Genomic DNA, 23,527 nt, shown 5'->3' with positions numbered 1-23,527 from the left:
TAGATTTTAACCACAATCAGAAATCGAAGAGATAACCTAAAAAAAAATTGACAGTACTGCTTTACGAGTAGGGCTAAACACGTTTAACTCGGTTAAACAGCCCCTTTTGGGTATTTAACTTTGATAGTTCTTTAAACGCATTTAACGACTCAAATTTTTTGATGCAAGACGCCAAGTCGACTTAAATCAAATAATGTGTTTAAAATGATATTTAAACCAAATTTAACTTATGGTGGAAGCCGCCCTAAGTGGTTATAATTTATGTTTTTATGCTGAATAATTTCAATGGAATCAGAGTGGGTTTTAAAGAGAGGGGGCCAGATAGAAGAATTATATTCAACTTGACTTTAAACTAAAAAAAATATATATAAAAATATTCTGCCATTACGGCGCTCTGCCACTACGGGGAATGAAGCCAAGCATTTTTAATCCTTTATTTTTTACTATATTAAATTTGATGTATGTGAGAAATCCAACAAATCAAATCCAAACAAATCATTTTTTTTATTATTATTATTTTAATATAGATCATATAGGTTACATTAATACATACATATTTTGCAAAATATAATATTTAGGTTCATAATTGGTCATGTATTATCCACCCTCTTGTATGTTTTCACCCTGTATGATTACATTTTGAGAAATGGTTATAATACATACATATTTTGCAAAATATAATATTTAGGTTCATAATTGGTCATGTATTATCCACCCTCTTGTATGTTTTCACCCTGTATGATTACATTTTGAGAAATGGTTATTTTTATACACACCTCTAGATATGTCAGCTTAGAATAGAAAATCAAATATTGATAAAAAAGATCTAAAATATCTACTTTTTGAAATAATATATCATTTTTCCCGTCTTCATATTTTGATCATTACTTATTTGCAAAAAAGTTATGGAGGAACAAGTTCTACCCATTTCAAGATAAAAAAAATTTATGCATTCGAAATATATACCGTTTATAAAGTTTAGTTAGTCGGTTTATAGCAATCGACCTGTTATGCTTATAATTATTATGTTGGAAAGGATAAATGGCTAAGACGTCATATAACAGTATGACACTTTACCCATATACCCTTTCCATCGTCTATATAGTGACCGTACAAATATATATTTTTAAATTGTGCTCATGATTTGTTATTTTAAAACTTGATAATTATATTTAACTTATCACCATCGGAAAATAAGTTTCTCTAAGGGTAATTAAAGTCAAACATACTAATTTCAGTTGTCTGTGATGTGCATTATTCCTGCTTGAAATTGATCTCGTCCAATGAACTCAAATTTGCTTTGAATTTAAGTGTTCATTTAAAGTTGGAGCTGTTTGTGTGAAGAATAATTCAGACAAGCAATAAAGTAGGAACCTACCTATTATATAATATTTTAACTGTAAATTATTTGAATTGTCTTTTCCCAAATTGGAATTGCTAGTATGATTGTGTAAAAGGGAATGATTGTGAGCATTATGCACATAATTATACTACTCAGAATGTTGTCATTGTGAGATAAGAAATTGACATGGAAGGATTATTTACTGGCGTCAAGTAAAATGTCACTATGCGTTTCTTGTAGGATGAGCAAACGTTTAGACTTAATATATCATTCTCAAAAGATATCAATTCTTGGACAAAATACACCTAGAGATAACCAACAGATAAGAATCGATAGATATTTCCAAGCAGTTTTTCAGATGATGATTTATATCAGGGCTATCCAACTGTTGGTAGTCTGAGGACCACATCTAAAGCCCTACCATTAGAGTTAGGATTTTCAAAATTTCATAGAAGAGAAAAGTCACAATGCTTTTAAGGTTTTACTAGAGAAATCTTTGTAAATTTATAAAACAGTCAAATCATTTCTTATGTCTACGTAAATAGCCTAAAATTATTCTTTTCGAAAATCAATAAAAGATTCGAAGATATGATGGTTTCCCAATTAAAGTCACAAAGTGCTGGAGATGCTGAAAAACTTTTCATGCAGCTGTTGGTAACACTGTTGTGTTCGTTGCTTCCCCCCTCCCAAACAAGTTTACTCCCACCTCACTGGAAACAACAGTCTTGGCTTGGCAGTAGTTTGTAATGGAGCTCCCGCTGTGTGTTCGTTCAGTTATTCAGCTGATGGCAACACTGTTGTGTCTGTTGCTTCCCCCCTCCCAAACAAGTTTACTCCCACCTCACTGGAAACAACAGTCTTGGCTTGGCAGTAGTTTGTAATGGAGCTCCCGCTGTGTGTTCGTTCAGTTATTCAGCTGATGGCAACACTGTTGTGTCTGTTGCTTCCCCCCCTCCCAAACAAGTTTACTCCCACCTCACTGGAAACAACAGTCTTGGCTTGGCAGTAGTTTGTAATGGAGCTCCCGCTGTGTGTTCGTTCAGTTATTCAGCTGATGGCAACACTGTTGTGTCTGTTGCTTCCCCCCCTCCCAAACAAGTTTACTCCCACCTCACTGGAAACAACAGTCTTGGCTTGGCAGTAGTTTGTAATGGAGCTCCCGTTGTGTGTTCATTCAGTTATTCAGCTGATGGCAACACTGTTGTGTTTGTTGCTTCCCCCGCTCCCAAACAAGTTTACTCCCACCTCACTGGAAACAACAGTCTTGGCTTGGCAGTAGTTTGTAATGGAGCTCCCGCTGTGTGTTCATTCAGTTATTCAGCTGATGGCAACACTGTTGTGTTTGTTGCTTCCCCCGCTCCCAAACAAGTTTACTCCCACCTCACTGGAAACAACAGTCTTGCCTTGGCAGTAGTTTGTAATGGAGCTCCCGCTGTGTGTTCATTCAGTTATTCAGCTGATGGCAACACTGTTGTGTTTGTTGCTTCCCCCGCTCCCAAACAAGTTTACTCCCACCTCACTGGAAACAACAGTCTTGGCTTGGCAGTAGTTTGTAATGGAGCTCCCGCTGTGTGTTCATTCAGTTATTCAGCTGATGGCAACACTGTTGTGTTTGTTGCTTCCCCCGCTCCCAAACAAGTTTACTCCCACCTCACTGGGAACAACAGTCTTGGCTTGGCAGTAGTTTGTAATGGAGCTCCCGCTGTGTGTTCGTTCAGTTATTCAGCTGATGGCAACACTGTTGTGTTTGTTGCTTCCCCCGCTCCCAAACAAGTTTACTCCCACCTCACTTGAAACAACAGTCTTGCCACAGTGCATACAAAAATGCATTGACCTAAATGGCGAATACGTAGAAAAATATTCAAACTTTAAAAATGTAAAAATTAATTTTTTCTGTATTTCTAAAAAATGGGAAACTTTCTTTGGGAGTACCCTCTTACTGTGGAAATAATGTTGGAACATTATTAACCTTTCCTTATCTGTGGTGTGTATTTACTACACATTGCTTCTAATAACTCTATTACTATAATAAATTCTGGGTTCAGATTTTAGGTATTCCTCTGTTATACATTTATGCACTGAATTAAAAAATAATATTTTACATAGTTTTCAAATTCAATTAAAAATCAGAGTGTTACACCAATATAATCAACCGTGTGACACTGCTACGCGAAGAGTGTGCGAGGAAATGACACGCTATTGATGTCCCGCTTTAGTTCGCTATGCAGGAACATCAGAAATCCACACGTCCGCAGTTTTACGTCCAGCGCCCATCCAGCACCTGCAGCCAGTCGGTCGCGGACCGTCGTTAGATAAGGACTCCTTGCACGTTTGTTTAGCATCTGCCGATGGTTTTTTCATGTTTTCAGCAATTAAATTACAATTATTATCACTTTTGATATAAAATATAATAAACATAAGCGATTAACTATGAATGTTCATATTTTTCCCATATTAAATCGCTTATTTTGAGATGTGTATTGACTACACAGCACCGGAACGCGTGGATTTTTTTAGCACTAGATTGTTTAGAAGATAATGAATGATTCATTGGTATTGCAGAGATCAACAACCAATATATCTATTGCACATTAAAATTGTTCATTATAGTTTTTTTAAAAATGTATGCATCCAACCCAAAAACTGCAAGAATGTACAATCTTCATTTTTGCAAAGCTAATTAAGTGAAAAATGGGAGATGTATTATTCGGTGACCTGATAAATCATCAAAATGATAATTCATCACATCTTTAAAAAGTTATATAAAGTCATGGAAAGTGATGAAACAAAAAAAAATTATTAACTGGGTTAAGTAGGTTAGGTTAAATTTTTTTCTTTTCATCATTTCTAATGACTTTATATCACTTTTTAAAGGTGTGTTGAATTGTCGATGTGTTGATTTATCATGGAACCGTATTATTCCATGTTTATTTAACGCCCAGAGGACTTGTACATGTAGGTGGTACAATTTTAATGACAGACAGTTTTGAAACATGAGAAAGAAATAATAAAAATAAAATTACATTAAAAAATAATATATGCACGAAACAAAATTAAAAATAACAAGAACATAAATTAAAAAATACAGCAATTTGACTGGTTTACAAAAATATAACTTCCATTTAGGAATAGTGTTGAAATAAGTCTTTTACGTGATCCACAAAATTTGCAAAGTTAATATTAAATATATCAGATGGAATATTATTGATTTCCCATAGTGTGAAACCGTTGTATTGGGGAGTTCGCAATGTAATTGCGCTTATGTGTGTTGCAGTGGAATAGTGTATTTTGTCTTGTTGTTATTGTAGGTATTCGTAAGTTTATGAGTTGCAGAAGTTCGCAACAGTCGAATTTAGAATCTTGAATAAAAAAGTTAGGTCATTTATTTTATGCCTGTCTTCCAATGTGTGTATTTAATAAGAAATGATATTATAAAGTACGTGTGTATTCAATTCCCAACAGTGCTAAATGTATTAAGATTAATTTTAAAATTGATATTTGGGTGCTACATGCTATCAATGACTTTGTTAAATTTAAGGTTAAACGCAACGCTCGTTGTATTCTACGTGTTCACAGATGGCGTTAATTAAAGAATTTTGTTTAAATACGCTTTTGCAAGGTATTGCTTTTCAGTATTAAGACAAATTATTTGTTTGCGCCCTCATATATGCAATATGAATATGAATAAATAGTTTTGTCCATATAAAAACTCAATTCTATCGAGAAAGGCATACAAATACAATATTGGATTGAATCATCGGTAAAATATTGTATTTGTGTGCCTTTCTCGAAAGAATTAAGTCTTTAAACGAACAAAACTATTGATTCATATTCATATTGCGTATATACGGGCGCAACAAATGATTTGTCTTAATATTGTAAAGCAATACCTTGTAAAAGCGTATTTAAACAAAATTAATTGATTAACGCCATCTGTGAACACGTAGAATACAACGAGCGTTGCGTTTAACCTTAACAGGGTTTTAAAAAAACACTTTAGATTTTATAAAGAACATAGATAAATAAATAAACTACGTGGAAAACAGTGTTGTCGAAACAATCGTTTTTATGCAAATCCATTCAAATTATTCTCCTTCACAGCAAAAATCGTTTTAAAATCTCAAATCACATATGTATGTACATAGCCTATGGTGACAGCCAGACTTCATTGAAACCGACGGTTTGTGGGATCGTTGCTTAGCATATTTGTCATAATTATGGTGATATGGTTTTATTTTCTCATTTTTTCATTTGTTAGTAATGTTGCAACATGTCTGGAATTTTCTAATTGTATGCAAATTTTTGATAGTAAAATGAAAAAATATAGATTTATGGAGAAATGGAATTTTTTTCTCTCTTGCGTGGATTGTACTCAAAACTTATGAATGATTTGATTAAAATACAGAAATACCTTCTTACTTATTACATATAAATTTATTTGACTTTCATTGTGCGAAGGCTCACTGCAGTCAAATGAAATGCTTAACAGCTCATGTCTCAGAACTCAGACTGCCAGTTTTTTTTCCACGTAAGGGCTCAATTACCAAATTTGAGCCTCCAGACTGCCGATCTATCGACGTCCTTAGACTGTGCTAAAATTCAATATAATAGACAATGAGCATTATAAAACAAAAATGTCGGTCAGAGTAACCTTTTGCCATCTGAACAAATGTCGGTCAGAGTAAACTTTTGCCATCTGAACAAATGTCGGTCAGAGTAACCTTTTGCCATCTAAACAAATGTCGGTCAGAGTAACCTTTTGCCATCTGAACAAATGTCGGTCAGAGTAACCTTTTGCCATCTGAACAAATTCCATCCATTCATCCATTTGTGATCAGATTTCTCTTGAAAGTTCTTTTTTGTTGTTACTGAAACATGGCTCAAGTCAAAAGAGTTACGAGTGCTTTAAATTATATCTTTTCCCGTACATATTCCCTACAGATAATCTGGTTCATCTGATCATCCGTATGGTTTCGGTATGATAAATAGAAAATTCTATTGTTCTGCACCGATTATCGTAGTGTCAAAATATAAATATTGTTCAAAAGACAATCAAGAAGACCAGATTATGTTTATTACTTATTGTGGACATGCGTTACTCTTCGGTATTGTGAATGTCATGTGTATTTGTGATTTTTTGTTGAAATTTTTTGACAAATACTTTCACTATACCATCCCAAAATATTATTTCTTCTTGTAACTTTAATACCCTTTCCGTATGGGGATCGGTACGAAAATAAGTGTCGTGTAAAGCTAGCTTTAATATCAGTTTTGTCTCAATTTTAGGATTACACCTGTCCATTTTGTTCTGGAGGTTTCATAGAGCAATTAGAAGACACGGATCCATCCCGCGGACCCCCGCCCGCCAGGACTGGCAGCACCCGGAGACCCTCTACCTCCGTCGATGACCCCAACGTCATAGATATGACCAATCTAGACGATTCCGAAGAATTCTCACAAGTAAGCATCAAACCAATTGGCATCTTAATCTGATTGTTCTCCTTGCAGATTTATGCCGGGTCTAAACGCATGTAATATGTAATCTAACGCAAATTTTTTGTATTTGTGGCGCTATGGTCCTTGCAGATAATGTCCGTGATGACAATTACACTGATCCATCGCCTATCAGTTTTGCAGTGCACGTTTTGCCGGCTGTCATAACGGGTGGTGTGTTTGGTTGGCATTTCAATTCGCGTTGTGTGCATCCATAAGCTTCGCGTTTTCATTTTTTTAACTGAAAGTTTTTGAAACATGGAATAGTTATTATAAAAATAGAAATGAAGTGTGATATGTACCAAAAAAATCCTACAACAGCAAAGCCTGTAGACTTTTTCTTTTTATAAGATAAATGTTATAAAAATTTAAAAAAAAAACAGTAATGTGACTTTCTCCGTGGAAGTTTTAACAAAACTTTAAAATATGTTATTAATATATTATTAATCTTTTCTAAATAACAAATGTAGATCCTAGGAAATAAATTGTACAGCGCCCTTGAGGTGATTTTTCACAAAAACGGCGCTCTACAAATTATCCAATTATTATTATTATTGTTTTGAAAAGTAATTAATTGTTATTGGTACAATACGATTTTAAAAATAAAATAAACAAAGGTATGAATATATATTCTAGATACTCTCAGTATCGTCCTGATATAAGACCACCATTCAAAATAGAAACGTTGCTTGAAATGGCTTTGGCCGTGTTTGGTGACCAGATCTGAATAGCCAGGTACTTCCCCACCTCCCCCTCCCTACTACCGTCAGCCTCACAACTTACCCCGATTGGGGATGCCATAGTCTCACTGGCTCTAGACGGTTGGGAGCAGACTATTGTGTGGTTTAACATAAAAATGAACGTATGTAATTGCACAAGTGCTGTAAGTAAATATGTATTACTACAGATGACTCTTGATTAAATTAGAAAAATATATCTATTTCAGCCAAGTGTATTTTAGCCAAGATTTGATAAATTTTTAATAATAGTTAGGTACATTATATTACACTCGTCTAGACCTGCAATTACCTAATAGCGGATAGGAAGAATTGTTCAAAGGCAACGAGCCCAACTATAAGGAATTTGTAAAATGCAAGGCAAAGGATGACATTTTTCTAATACCAATTTGGCTACAATTTAATTACAGTGCCGTTAAGAACAAATGCGGCTCGCTATTATTATGGTGCAGGTGTATACTGTATAGTAGACTAGTAGACTCTGGACTGTCTAAGTCTGCTTTTACCAGGTTCCAGATTTTATCCAGGTTTTATCTCCCTGTTACGTGTACAGCTTCGATCCTTTTTTTTACTAAAATGCTCTGTTGGGTCCAGCTAACATTGCAGTGATTAAATAATATATTTGCAATATATGTCGGAAAACATATTTGTGACATTGAATAATAATAATTTGATGATTTATATAGGGCCGTTTTTGTGCAAAATCACCTCAAGGACGCTGTACAAATATATACATAATACTACACTTCTACAATGATCTACTAACTATATATGGTGATAATATACAGTACTATACTTACCTGGTAGGTCACTTGAGATTAACACATAAATAACATTAACTAATTGTTTATTAGCGAAATTTAGATACACGATTTATTTATTTATTCATTTTCACGAAATCGACAGTTTACATTTAATCAGTTTGTTTTCATAAGTATTATATAGTAAAATATAACCAATTATGGATTTCCTCCTTGTGACTTTAACTGAGACAGCATAATATGGAATAAGTTATTTAAATAAATTATACATTATTTAGGACTTAATTGGATATAATTGAACTTTCTCTCAGGAATGGCATATTTAATTTAAGTGTATGACAGCTTAAAAAGGTAAGTTTTTAGTTTAGACCTGAATTCTGTTGGAATTGTTATGGATCTTAGTTCCGGTAGGAGTTTATTCCAAGCCTTCGGCCCAGATTCTCCGAAAGCGCGATCACCAAACATAGTATTTGGCTTGCGCTTAGGTTCCATCAGTCTGCCTATAGCTGATGATGTTGCTGATCTAAGAGTTGACTGCCTCATACCAGTGTTTTCTGGGACGCATAGTTTAGAGATGTAGGGTGGGGCTATTTCATTGATGGATTTAAACAACATCCAGCACAATTTGTACTGTATTCTTTCAGGACACTTGAGCCAGTAAAGTTTACGAAGGTATTCTGAAATGTACAAATATTTAGAAACCCAGGTTATGAGCCGTGCTGCTGCATTAAACACTGATTGAAGTTTGTCAATTTGATATTTTGGTATATATTTATACATCTACATATAACAATATTTTCATTTGTTTTGTGAAGCCGTCACAAAAGATTAGAAGATTAATTAGATTAGATAATTAATTTTTTAATAAATTATATTATTATTTTTATAAGCAATAATTGTTCGCCTGAAACACTCATCCACATTGAAAAAATCTCCTGATAAAAAATACATGACGCCAACGGGACTCGAACCCGTGTCAAACACGGGTTCGAGTCCCGTTGGCGTCATGTATTTTTTATCAGGAGATTTTTTCAATGTGGATGAGTGTTTCAGGCGAACAATTATTGCTTATAAAAATAATTGTTATCCTTTGTGCTATGCATAAATAAAATCTTGTCTTTAAAAACATTAATTTATCAAAAAAAAAATAATAATTAATTATATTATTGTTGAATTTTTATTATAATAATTAATATTTATTATATTTTACTGAACATAAAAAAATTATTAACTTAATATAATCTACATTAATGTAATTCTTTAGATTACATTTAGTAAATAAACCGGTTTTTAAATTTGGTAACTTTTGATACAAAATAAACTGAACATCCAAGGGCCTAATTCTTCCTAAACAATTAAGGACTTGCATTTATGTAAATGCTCCAAATTGTATGTTGTTGTTGTTTTCTTTACTTCTCAAGTTGTATGTAAGTTTTCATTGTTTCCAACGTTTTTCACCATTTTTTCATGACATGTTAATGTTATAGACACTAAATAGATGATAATACGCACTTGAAACACATTCCGTAGATTTTAATGAAAACCGATGTCACCACTGACTTTGACCTTAGCACGCGCTTTGTGCTTTCTATATTGTCATTCTATTTGATCGAAATGAAAATTTCATAATAATGATGGAACGAATTTCTGTATTTAAAATTTAAGCAAAGAATTGTCAGAATTTTTGATTTCTTGTATCGGACATCGTATTTCTTTATGGTTCTTTTATTCTTCTTTATTTCATAAAACTAGTAGTATCGTCCTACGCGTATGTTTCTCTAATCCTTGTTATAAAAAAGTCTAAATCAGACACTGTTAGACTGGATCATATTGGTTACTGTGAGGACCAGTCTAAATTATGTGTATAAATGATACATCAATGGCAAAACCACTCCAATCTGCTAACAAAGAAACCAAAAGCCACAAAAATAAAATTGTCTTCATTGAAAGCATAATATTAATTTGTTTATTCACTTGTACTGTGTGGCATGAATGGGAAATTTTTATCAAATTAAAATATATAAATTTCCATACTGCTACGACAAAAAAAATACAAATTAAAAAACACTCTTTAACATTTCTCGATCTGAATACAATTTGAATTGGAATGGATTTTACAATAAATTGAAGACTTTTACCACTGAGAATATCTTCCACTCTAGAACGTGCCACAAATATATTACAATATACTATTTTTAATTAATAACTTGTGAAAATAACACAAATTAATCAAATAAAATTTACTTGTTCACTCTGGGATTTGAACCGGCGACCATCGGATTGCTAGTCAAGAGCCTTAGCTCTCGACCATAGAGTCCATCGACTCTACCTGTAGTGAAAACAGAAATCTGTTTTTGACATATCAAATATTGTCTCTGAATATTGAGGGAACATCTCACTCAAAAGTGGATTTCCTACATACTCGCCAAATATTTGGATAATAAATCATTATGATTGCTAATATCATATTTCCACTGGGGAACTGCAGCTCGCAAGTCGAGTGAAGTATTTTTAGCACAAAAAGGGCACAAAGAGGAGTGTATATTAAATATTTATTAAATTAAATAAATGAGATTATTTTAGTAAGAATGATATTAGCCTTCTCATTAAAACTCAACTTTTATATGTGACAGTTATACCACAGTAGTTGACAATTCCGTCAATATAATACTACCGCGAGAAGTACTGTTTTGTCTTTTTAATTCAATTTTTATTTAATTTTGGACAATTCTTTGATATGTACTATTATCGATCGTGGTTTACACTTTGCAGCTGCAAAAACTGCACTGTGATTAAAATTAATTTAACCCATTAAATATTGATAATGTAATTGTCGATTAATGATGAGTGACTCTGGAATTTTTCATTTTGCCACAGTTTTGCTGTGTACTAATTATTACATTCTCAGAGACTTGAAAGACGTTTGACAGTCCGACAAGTAAGTTGTAATAATTACTCCATTACACAAAATGCCAATATTTACCCCCTCGAGCGACTGCCCACTCATTCGATAAGCCACTGTATTAATATTTTTATGACCGATAGTATTTTTTTATCATTCTGTATTTGACCTAATAAAAAACCCATTTGTCTCAATACACCCTCCAATTTAACTCATAACGAGGATTAATCATATGGGGGGCTAATTTAACTCACCTATAACTCTAATAAAATTGGTTATAAAGACTACCTTATGACTTGGTTAGTAATGGTATCTATAAAGGAATCCATTTATTATTACTCTGTAATCGAGTTTTCAATAAATATGGTTCCTTATCAGCATTTTCCTGTCACAGTTGTTGTGAAAGAATGTTTTTTTATCCAATGGAGTTATCAATGCAATAATTAAATTAATAAAAAGCTTGATGCCTAAATATAGGAAACTAACTAACCATCGTGCCATTTTCACGCAGGGTATGCAGAGAGGACGGACCGCCAAACAACTCGGTCTTGGCACACACTTCTTGCCTCATTCACATTCATACATACTCTTCTATTATTCTGACTCTTGACATGGTCCTACTCGAGTATCTGATTCACTTGATCGTGCCATGTCTTCCTTTGGCATCACCGACTTCTGCTACCATTCGCATTTGCATCATATATCCTCCTTACACTCCTTTCTTCGCTCATTTGCTCTACATGCCTAAACCATCTAAGCGTCCCTTTCTTAATCTTACTCACTACGCTTACATCAACCTTGCACTCTTTGCTGATCTCCACATTCCTCACACGATCATACATGGTTTTACTACACATACGCCTCAGGGATCTCATTTCAACAGCATTCAATCTACTTTCATCCTTTCTTTGCCAGTTCCATGCCTCACTTCCATACATCAGGGTAGGTACCAGCACTCCATTGTGGACTGCTAACTTAGCTTCTTTGGACATTTTTTTGTTAGCGACAACTGCGTTCAGTCCTCCGCCTAAATATAGAAAACTAATACTAAGCAAAAATCGTATCATCGATACAATAAAAAAAGATTTAAATTAAATTTTGTACATGATAGGAAATTACGCAGAAACTTTGATGAAGTTTGTCTTTTTCTGAGAAAAATTATGCGTTTTTTTATTTAACCTTTTGAACGCGTTAATTCGCTCCGTTTTATCTATATCCGTACGCGGTACATATTTTCAAATACCTATGCATGCAATTAAATGTCAAATTATAGCATTCTGGCATGATTTATTGGACTATATAGACAGAACAGATTATTCTCCACAATATGAAAACAAATCCTCGTGTGTCAACACTCTTAGATGTTTATAAAAACAAAAACATAAATTTTCATACAAAGACGTACCGTATCTTTTGAATGTGGTCCCGCCATTCACTCGGCGTCATAAATAAACCACTCTCGGTGTGTGTGTACTTAGGCCACTGTGTTTATAGACACAAGTGGGACACCATGATCACTTATCATTCTTAGTTATGAAAAGTTGTGAATGACAAACTAGTACTAACGCCATCCGTTGACAAAAATGTAAACTAAAGGACTAAAAGGCGCGAAGAGGCGCACTTGGTTATCGATCTTTTTTTATGAAATACAATTTTATTTTTGAGAAATTCTTGTAGATGTCAGCATCGTGATAGTTCTACAAATGTCCAAGTGAGCAAGAAATACATTTATGACGAAAGAGAGCGGGAATATCGGCCGTCAAAGTTGCCGTATCAACTGTTGATACAGCCGCGTGTGAGTATAGACTTTTTGCCGTAACAACAGTTGATACGGCCGCGTGCAAAGAGTTAAATTATGCAAATACGGAAAAAAATATAAACACTTTAAATTTACATCTCAGTATCAAAATGTTATACTTTGACAAGGTTCAAGTATTTTTCTTGCATGTGATAAAAGATCAGGGGTATGTGTTCATACTGAAAAGCTGTGCTTGCTCCAAAAAACAGATAAAAGAAATTATTCATTTCTCTCAATTTTATGTAAATACAGTAAAACTTGGTTGTAACGAGTACCAGGGGGACTGACTAAATTTACTTGTTTTAGCCATTAATCGTTATATCCAAAATAGGTTTTTTAAAAGTCTTATGTTCCTACCTACTCTCTCGAGGAGGTATTATTTCAAAAATAATTTTTTTACTCAAATTTACTGTCAATGATTGTTTTAAAGATTTTGCTGTCATGCTTCTCAATTTCTTCTTCAATACAACCAACGCATTATAACTATCATCACCTGGTTCAAGGCTTCCAAGAAATATATCACCAAAATGGTCTATCTTATTATCACTACCTTGTGCTTTTAAAACCGCACTTGTCATAAATAACTATCTTCCGGGATTCTTTTGGTTTTCAGCTGTAAAATTTTACTGCCACAAACCAGTGATCCACAACTTGCTGCCCCATTCTTGAGGCCCGCATGTCAATTTCATATGGCCCACTTGTCTATAAAGAAAAATCTACATGTTTGGGGTAATTCTTAAAAACACTGGCTGAGAACATTTTTTTATAGAGTTTTGGTTAATTTATGCTGCATTTCCAAAATTTAACCAAATTTAAAGAACCGGTTTGCATAACACGAAATCAAAATCAACAGAAACCTTAAGGCGAAATAGGTAGACTCAACCTGAAATTTGTCATTTTTAGGCCAATTTTAGACGTATGGACACTTTTCTACAAAAACACACTAATTGATTTCGAAAGATCGTTATTTCATCTACTAAAGCAAGACGTTAAATTTTGAAAAATAATATTATTTTCTTATCACAATAAAGGGTTACCGTTGGTCGATGCGCAGATTTGTTACATTTTCAAAGGTGAATTTGTATTATACAAAAAATATTTCAAATCATATAATTATGCAGTATGAACAATCGATAAATTATCGATTATAAGAATTTAGTTTTTGCTTCAAATAAAATTACTAATAAATAAATCCGAGCACGCGTTTTGTGACGAAAATCCCTCAATTTGACTGTTTATTTATGGTCTTACAAATTGGTTAGTTCAGATTTTTTACAAAAATAATTTATTAAGACATTATTGAAACATAAGAAATAATTTATGACCAAAAAATATATTTTTAAAGTATATAATAGTAATTAATTTCTATTCGCGTTTGTGCATTTTTTTGCCGAAAATTTTTTAATAATATTTTTTTAAAGTATATAATAGTAACTAATTTCGATTCGCGTTTGTGCATTCTTATTAACTCGGCGCAAGCTGAAATTTTTTTTAAGAAATTCCTCGCTTAAAAATGGGGAGGAAAATACCTTTGGAAAAAAGTTTTATTAGAAATCACAAATTAGGACATCAAAAATGTATGTGGGAGATATATTTTCAGAAAAACAAAGGTTAGTGATATTTAATTATCCATGTACATTGTACGTACTTTATATGCTACAGGGTCATTCGAACAAATCAGTCAGAATACGCATATATTTTTTATAACATTTAGCAATAATTTTGTGTTGTTTATTTTCCGGGAAAAGGATCAACTATGGACTACCAGGATTTTATGTCTGTCATCGATGTTCCATGTATAAATTTTAAACTTATGCCAAAGTACATGAAACTGTTTGTGATTGGTGGTCAAAAAGTGCCACGAACCAAATGAATTTTGATTTGTGATGTGCGATTCAAATCATGTTTTTGCTGATAATTTCTATTCTATTGTCCAATTCAACATATTTCATATCTTTTGTGTTGCTTTTTGTCAGTTTCATAATGTCATATTGTGAATTGAGCCTCTCGTTTTAGGAAAATAAACAAGGTTATTTTTGACTTACTTACCTATGATTTTTCAATTGAAATTTACCTCGTGAATTTAATAACATTTCGAAAATTAAACAATAGTCAGGTCTTTCTACCTCCGTTATCCATGAAAACAAATACATGAAAGCGATACAATATTATGCAATCGCATAACTACATATGTAGTATGGTACCATAGAAAATAGTTGGAAATAAACCTAATTTTAATACATATACTACTTCAGTTGTAAGGAATAAACCCTATTTTCAATATCATACGTATCAAATCAAGTAAAACTTTAAAGATAAGTATTACAAATAAAACTTACTTGTAATACCTATCGTACAGACGAATAAATATGTAAAACGAGAGATTTTTACTCACTTTTGTAAAACCTATGTAAAAATATATTTTTTTAAACAAATGAATAACAATATTTGAAAAAAAAATTATAAAATATATATTCATATACCTACCTATTTTGTATCTACTATGTCAACGCACTGCATTTGTATTTATTTAAGTTTACGCACTCTGATGTATAATTTACAAATATGTATGTAACTACTTATTAGGAAGAAAGCTACATCCGAGAATTCAACAACAATAATTGTTATTTCATCGGAACCATGCTGTAGGCTTCGTAAGACGCGCGGGGTGTACGGCTCGCAGTGAAATGAATACGGAATCTCTATCTCGTTATAGAAAAACGTCCAATCCCGAGACCGTCTTTTGACGAAATTTGAATTCTCAGCCGCTAGTTAAGACGTCTTAACACTTGAATTTTGCTGTCAACCCCCTCCCCCTCAACCCCCTCCCCCTCAACGAAAACAAAAAATAATCCGCTTGTAGGTCGCGGACTGTTAATGTTATTAAAAATAGGCAAAGCGGCCCCTCTGCTGAAAAAGTTGTGCATCACTATCATAAATTTACCCCGTGCAAGGATGTAGGTACTCGTAACTAGGTACCTTCATAAACAAATTTATTGGTTTTTAAAACAAAATTGACAATGAGTTGTAATACAAAAGAAGACGTAAAAAGGGAACAAATTTGCGAAGCTCAATTTTCGCACGACTTTCCGCAGATTTCGTGTCAATTTACATTGTGCCTGATGTATAGCAATGATTCACATAGCCGACAATCTTACTCAGGTAGTGCCATAAAAATATGAATCCATCCCTAACGGGATAGGGAATTCGTGAATAATTCCCAACTATTTTTTCAGATCCAACGACCCATTCGTATATTCAGGTTGTGATGACAAAATGATTTCCTCGGTGTATCAGTGAATCGACCTCGTTATAACAGTCAACAATCATATGAAGAAGGCTGAACTAAAACATTGTTTTGTAATTGCTCATTATTGCCGTGATCGTTATAACCACTTTCGATAGTATGTGAATTCATTTTTTCTATTCTTGAGGCATGCACAACTTCTATGCACTTCACACCCCTGTAATTGATGTATTGTCTGTTAGGTAAAATCACCAAACCACAAATATAACTTTTGAGATAATCATATTTGAATGCTTTTAAATTTTTTGTCGCTATGCAGGTAACTTAAAAGCTAACTTAAAATTTGCATTATTGAAACTTTAAAAACATACAAATCTGATTTTACCCTTTAATTGCGGTATTCATTAACACTGGAACATAAGTAGTATGTATGTGAAAGATATTTTCTTGCAGAGGAATGAGGATAACCGCTGGGCACACTGGCAGCCTCCGTGGAACTATAGAGATGAGAATACACCGAGAGTCAGTTCCTTGCCAATATATATTTACAGCCTGAAATGTGTCTCGTGTTCTTTGAACCATAAAATTGCTTAGTTTTAATTAATGAACCATTTTGAAATATCAATCATCATTTCCTACTCTATGACTAAGGCCCGGTTTTTCATCACCAAATGTTTCCTTCAAATATTTAATTCCACATGTTTCCTTGAAATCGGGCAGCCAAATCGGATAAGTCTGCATTCCGTTTTATCATTTTTATTTAATGTTACAATATCGGAGGTACTTCAAAATACTAGTATAATTGCTAATGCATAAATGTAACAGTCTGCATGAGAGAAATATATTCAAATCGGCTATGCTCGGGACACGCAGTGGTGGTCTGCATCCGCCTCTCCGCAGTCAATGTGTTAGAACTGCATACTTTTTGTGGTCTCGGTGGATATGAAGGCTCTCTGATTAAACTTAATCTACAACTTTTGCAAATCATGAACTCAATTTCCCTCTTACATGAAATGAAATGTTGGATAACATAATATGAAATGTTGTATAACATAATATGAAATGTTGTATAACATTATATGAAAAGTGAATTCTTGAATATCGGTTTACACAACCGTTAACATTATCAACCGGTTTTAAGAAACATGTGAATAATGGGCTTGATTTAAGCAAAGAACGGTCGAGCCAAATCAGTCAAATTGACAGTGGCAGTATATCGCATTTCAAATCTTAAGTTAGCTATCAGCTGGTGACTAAAGAGACTTCCGTAATGTGTCAAATAGATAGGCTAAGCCTAAAAGCTATCATTTTTATAATTAGTCCAGCAAAGAAGAGCAATGAAAAACCGGGCCTAAATCCATTAATGCCTCCGCAATGCATGCCTAGTAAGAGAAATATAAATCACATATGAGTCGATCATTTCTTTTGCTATGTTCAACTAAAATAAAACCTTTCATATTGTGGTTTGATTGCTGCCAAAAGTCACCAAAGGGGAAGCCGTGTGGTTCGGCAATAAAGATATTTTGTTTCTTTTCAAATAAATTTTGGTTTGTACTATTATTTTTGATTTTTTTTTTCATGTTTTGATTTTTTGTGACTTCTTGTGTTAAAAATATACTTTGAATAATGTACTTTTTCAAGAGATTCAAATAATCTATAAAAAAAGGTTAGTTGGTGACTTTGCAGCAAGGCGAGAATTTGTTAATAACAATATTTAGTATTAATGTTTGGATCATTTCTACAGCACCGTTTTTGTGAGAAAATGTCCTAAAGGGTGCTTGCACAGATGATACAAAAAAAGGAGAACCAACGGCCATACGAACATCTTTCACACATACCACTGCAAATCGCATCTATGTACAGTGGCGTCCCGCCTTTGTTTTTACCTACACACAAAAAAAAGCGTAACTTTCATTGGCTCTGCTGCTTTGATAGTTCATGCAGTTTGATTGTAGCTCGGTGGCAGTTGGCACGCTTCCATGCCATATCTCCCTCTGTTTCTATTACAGATCTTATAGATCTTGAATAATTAAATATACATGTTTGATATATTTAGTTAATATAAAGTTACGAATAGAAGGAAACGCTCTAGTATCATTTAACTACAAAAATACTCATTATGTATAGCAATTTTTAATCAATATCCAATTCGCTGAAGAGAGAACCCCTAACAATTTTTTTTTTTACTGTATTATGTATTTATTTAGCAAATAACACAAATTCAAATTTACGCAAACATAAATCATCAGTTACTATTATGTTATTAGTAATTTTGTGACTCAAAGAACTTTGACATTTTGTGAAATCAATTATGTAAAAAAGATAAAAAATTGTTAGTAGGTTATCAACTTTCGTGGTCAACTAAATTCTATACAATGTCATTTCAGACATGTCATTTGTTAATTTAGTGTCTCTTGCATTTTTATATTAATGTACAGTACTCTCTCTCTCTCTCTCTCTCTCTAATCTACCACCCCAAAAAGCAGTGAAAGCTCAGATTATAGTGCAATACATACAAAATATGTTAAAAATTACAACAAACATTTTGTAAAAACAAACAAACACCGCCATCGATCTTTCGTAAGCATTGAGTGGTTAAAGTTGAGGTGTCATGTTTACGCTTACAGGACTTTTGTAAATTTATTCAAACAAAGAACATGGCAGAACGAAACTTACAGAGTACTAACCAAAATGTCCTAGAACAACAATAAACAACCCTTATGACTGGTAAAATGGTCAACGAGAGCAAGCTAGATGGCAATATAGTAATTGAGTGTGTTCAAGTAGGATAACTCATAAGCTTGGCTCGAGTCTAGGCACGCTGCAGACTACTGAATTTGACATATAAATACCGACGAATTATAGAGCTTGATTTTGGCCTTCAACTGGTAAAAATAATGGCAGATTATAGTAGTTGTCAGATAATCGAGCTGCGTATTGCTGAGATAGTACTGGATTTATTTTGTATGTGTGATGTTTACCTATTATTGCCCATTTAATAAAATCAATGGAAATAATTGAACATTGTACAGGGTATATCAGGATGTAACCGATATGACATGCACCATAGTTACCGTCCAATGCTGTGGGAACTGGACGGCGTACATTATTTGATGACAAACATTAGTTTCCTGTCACGGGCAACGGATTAAAGAAATAAAGTTGTTTTGTTCACCAGAGACCAAAATGCCATCTTTTTTTGTCCAAAAAAGCTCGTTAAAGTATTTTAGTTCATCCTTATACACCCTGTATGCATTGATTTATGGTGATTCCTGGTTGTTGCAGTTCTACTACATACATAGCAGTTTTCATGCAGCCAATCTTTGATTTTAAATATAAATGTTTTGTATTTCTTTCTTGATGTGTTTTGTTGTTAATACTGTGTGTCAACCCTATTAAAATTGCCTAAAAATATAACAATTTAATAATTAAATAGTAATGTGTACTGTATTTTATTTTCTAGGAAACACCACAGTTAGGCTTAGGACATGATTTAGCATTCCTGATGTACAATAATCAAATAAGGTAAAAACATTCATAACATTTTTATTTCGTCATATCATGGGTTAACTCCGAAATCAGCTTTTTCCAGATACACACAAAACCATACCCTTATATCCTCCTCCATGTGTGCCATAATATATGTACACACATATTATGTGTTTCTGGCTTACATGTGCGAGGAAATAAAGATATGGTTTTCTGTGTAGCTCGTAGAAGCTGATTTCAGAGTTACCTACTTGAAGTAATTACCCCGCGATAAAACCACACATTTTTAAAAAGGATAACTTAAATAATACTCTTGTGGTCACTGTATTATTATAAACAAAATATTATTATCTTTTTGCATTATGCAATGTTAGAACTCACCTTTATTGATAGTTAATGTTTTCCTTGAATATTATTGTGGGTTCCATGATAACTCAACACAGTGACAATTCAACACACTTTTAAAAAATGATATAAAGTCATTATAAATGATGAAAAACAAAATTAAACCTAACCTAACCTAACCTACTTAACCCAGTTAATAAAGTTTTTGTTTCATCACTTTCCATGACTTTATATAACTTTTTAAAGATGTGATGATTTATCATTTTGACGAGTTATCGGTCACCATTATTGTGATTTAAAAATAACTTTTGTTCCCGTGTGGCCACCTGAATACGTTTTTTGTTCGCATCAGACCTTAAATGTAACCGAGTTTCATAGTCTAGGATCCCGGTACAACAAACCCTGCGTCACCGAGTACACATGGTTTGTTATACCGGGATCCTAGACTATGAAGTTTTCATTTAACTAAGATACAAAGTGGCTTCATAGGTAGAAACATAAATAGATATTATGTGTTGAAGATTTTGATTTAATTTATTTGTGCTTTAAAACTAAAAGAGGTTAAAATAATTTTATCAACCATTATCTTGTGTTTCAAATCATATATATTATTTTATTTTGACATTTAAAATTTTCTGAAATTACAACACAGATAATAAACTGCCCTCCATAACTTAAGAGATTGTTGATTAGTTTTATCAGTACAATTTCTAAAGCAAAATACAAATTAAATTAATAAAACAATAAACGGTTGTGATAGATTTTTAGGTTAATAATGCAGCCAACCATTAAAACTTCAGAAACGTTGACAATGCTGTCAGCACTTTCTCTTGCTTTGCAAACATATGCCTAAAATATTAAAGAATGCATTAGAGACTACTACAAATAAATGCGTGGTGCAATTTCGAAGTCACTGCAAGATATTTTTGTTGAGATTCCAGAACCGCCGCCCAGCTATATTATATCCTGTGCACAGATGAGATAAGCTTTGCGAAGTTGGTGAAACACCCAAACTAGGATATTTGAGAACACGTCAAAACGAAATGTAGTGTGTTGCAGGGTGAAAGGGACTTCATATTACATAGTAAAATTTTAATCAATATTGTATTACATACGAGTTACTTTTATTCAGATTCCAGAATTGCTATTTAGTTCACGATCTGTTTTCTATAATAAGCATAGTTCTGGGGTTAATGCTAGAAGTCCCCATATCAGTTTTTGGTAATTTTATTAGGTATCAGAAAATACTCTACTATGGCAGAGGTGCTCTAGATTAATACTCTAAAATATTTTTTTACGTCAAGAAATCGATAAACAATCTTTATTACTGAGCGATTCACACATTTTATTTGACATAGGCACTTCTAGCGTTACACCAGAGTTAAACTAAACTTTGTGAAGTTGGCATAAAACATGAACTCTTAAACTATAAGAATTTCTCAGACTTGCAAACTATTAGATTTATTGTTTTTGTAATGCTTTACTAATTAAATAACTTCATCAACATCCGACAGACTTCCAAATTCCAGTCCGCTGAACATCAGCGGCTCTGAGTCCCGCCTGCTGCAGCTGATGGAGCACCTGACTGGCAACATGGGGGGGGCAGGCTCGCCAATGGTGCTGGTGGGGGGCGCTCCAGGAGACTTAGTTGTGTCGGGCGAGGGGCTGGACGCCGTCATGTCACAGCTGTTGTGGCAGGCGGAGACTGACGGGCCCCCGCCACTGGGGGCGGAGGCCATCGCCAGCCTGCCAGAGGTGGTGGTGTCGGAGCAGCAGGAACAGCAGAGTATGCAGTGCTCCGTGTGCTGGGAGGCTTTTGTTAAGGGTAGGCATTTAGCTTTTTCTAATTTCATTTATTATTGCAGATTTCTATGTATGTATGTGTTATAAAACCACTGTTACGAACGGGGCGCCAGTGTTAAGAACCACGTAGGGCGCCAGTGTTATGGGCCGCGTGGGGCGCCAGTGCCGGCTTTGGCAGCGTCAGTGGGTAGAATCATGGGACTCTAATTATTCAGCTCAGGTTTGGGTCGGCAAGAAATACCTTTACACGGGGAACATTCAACAATCTAGACTCCACTTCCCTCGTCAAATGAAACTCCTATGGGAATGATAAATGAGTGAGTGTGTATTTACAGTCAACAGGTGCATAGAATAACACAAAATGAGGACACAGTATACATCCTAAATTATTTCCTGGCTGATTGAATTGAACAATCTCTTTCTCATATTTGCTCTGTCTGGCAGACGTGTTTAACAGACATTAAAAGAAGGGACATAATGAGGCAAAGGTTTGGTATACGCTTACATGAGTTGTCCCGTTGTTACGGGGATACAGGAGTTGCGAGGCCAGCGAGGTGTTACTCCCAAGGTTGTGATCGTCTACACGCGCAAAACGGGCGCGTGCTAGACTTTGGTAATGTTGCGGGACCAGGGTCCGGCGCTCAGCGTCCGAGACCGGTTTTGGAGTTGCGAACCGCACGTGTTGTTGAGACCAAGGCTAGAGTTGGAATGGCGATCGCCACCGGTCACAAAAACCGTTGGGGTTTTGGCGTTGATGCGCAGTAGAATGCGCGTCGCTCTGCGCTGCCAGGATCTACGTTGAATTTAGTTTCGCGGGATTTTTAAAATGCGTTTGAGAGATCTGCTTCGTGACACCACATATAACCGTTCTATGAATGTGGAGATATGGAATGAAAGTAAGGTTATATTTTACGACCAGCCGGGTTTGGATTTTAAGAACAGATTATACCTAGTGAGCTATTGAATATTATATACAAAGTGTGAAATAATGTTAATCTGATATACTGAATATGAAACGATAGTAGTAAAACATGTAAAAGTAACAGAAAATAATATAGAAACTAGAACAATACTACATATAATACAAATCACTAAAACTACATTACCAACGCTACTATAATTTGGAGGATAGTGAGGTTAGTTAGTGTGTCTGATAATTGGTTGTGTTGCAGAAGAATGTTACATTTTGTCTTGTGTTCCTAGTCGGCACATGGAATTTAACTGTGGCAACGATGGCGGGGATAACCAGTGGCGGCTCGTAACTTGTGGGTGTACTGGAGTGCTAATATTATAAAAAATGGTATTATTGATGTTGTTGTAGCCGAAAACGTCTTCTTTTTTTTTAGAAAATTCGATTTTTTTATATGAGGATTTAAAACTGTCTTTTTCAATCACCACTAATAAGTCACAGGGTCAAACATTTAATGTTGCAGGTTTAGATTTGAGAGTTGAGTGTTTTTCACATGGACAAACTTATGTAGCCTTTTCGCATGTAACTTCTAAGCAAAATCTATTTGTCCAATGAAAAAACAGCTGTAAATATTGTACATAAAGACATTCTGTAGTTACTGGTAGTATAGTCCGATTTAAGATAAATATTTGATCTTTAC

General features: G+C 34.0%; 1 protein-coding gene across 3 annotated transcripts in view; it reads left to right on the top strand.

The window, feature by feature from the left end:
- The window catches only part of Iru (E3 ubiquitin-protein ligase Iruka), a 33,178-nt gene that overhangs the window by 4,145 nt on the left and 5,506 nt on the right, over positions 1-23,527 (top strand). For 2 of the 3 annotated variants that reach the window (XM_089642039.1, XM_089642049.1), the window contains exons 2-4: positions 6,629-6,802; positions 19,744-19,805; positions 21,629-21,939. In XM_089642039.1, coding sequence (XP_089498165.1) covers positions 6,629-6,802; positions 19,744-19,805; positions 21,629-21,939 — 547 coding nt within the window. The remainder of the gene's footprint in view (positions 1-6,628; positions 6,803-19,743; positions 19,806-21,628; positions 21,940-23,527) is intronic. The other variant, XM_089642041.1, reaches the window with a different exon arrangement.

Source organism: Hesperophylax consimilis, chromosome 2, assembly GCF_061612785.1.
Source record: "Hesperophylax consimilis isolate HC1 chromosome 2, BYU_Hcon_1.0, whole genome shotgun sequence".
NCBI classification, from domain to species: Eukaryota; Metazoa; Arthropoda; class Insecta; order Trichoptera; family Limnephilidae; genus Hesperophylax; species Hesperophylax consimilis.
This window is presented reverse-complemented; position numbering and strand designations above follow the sequence as displayed.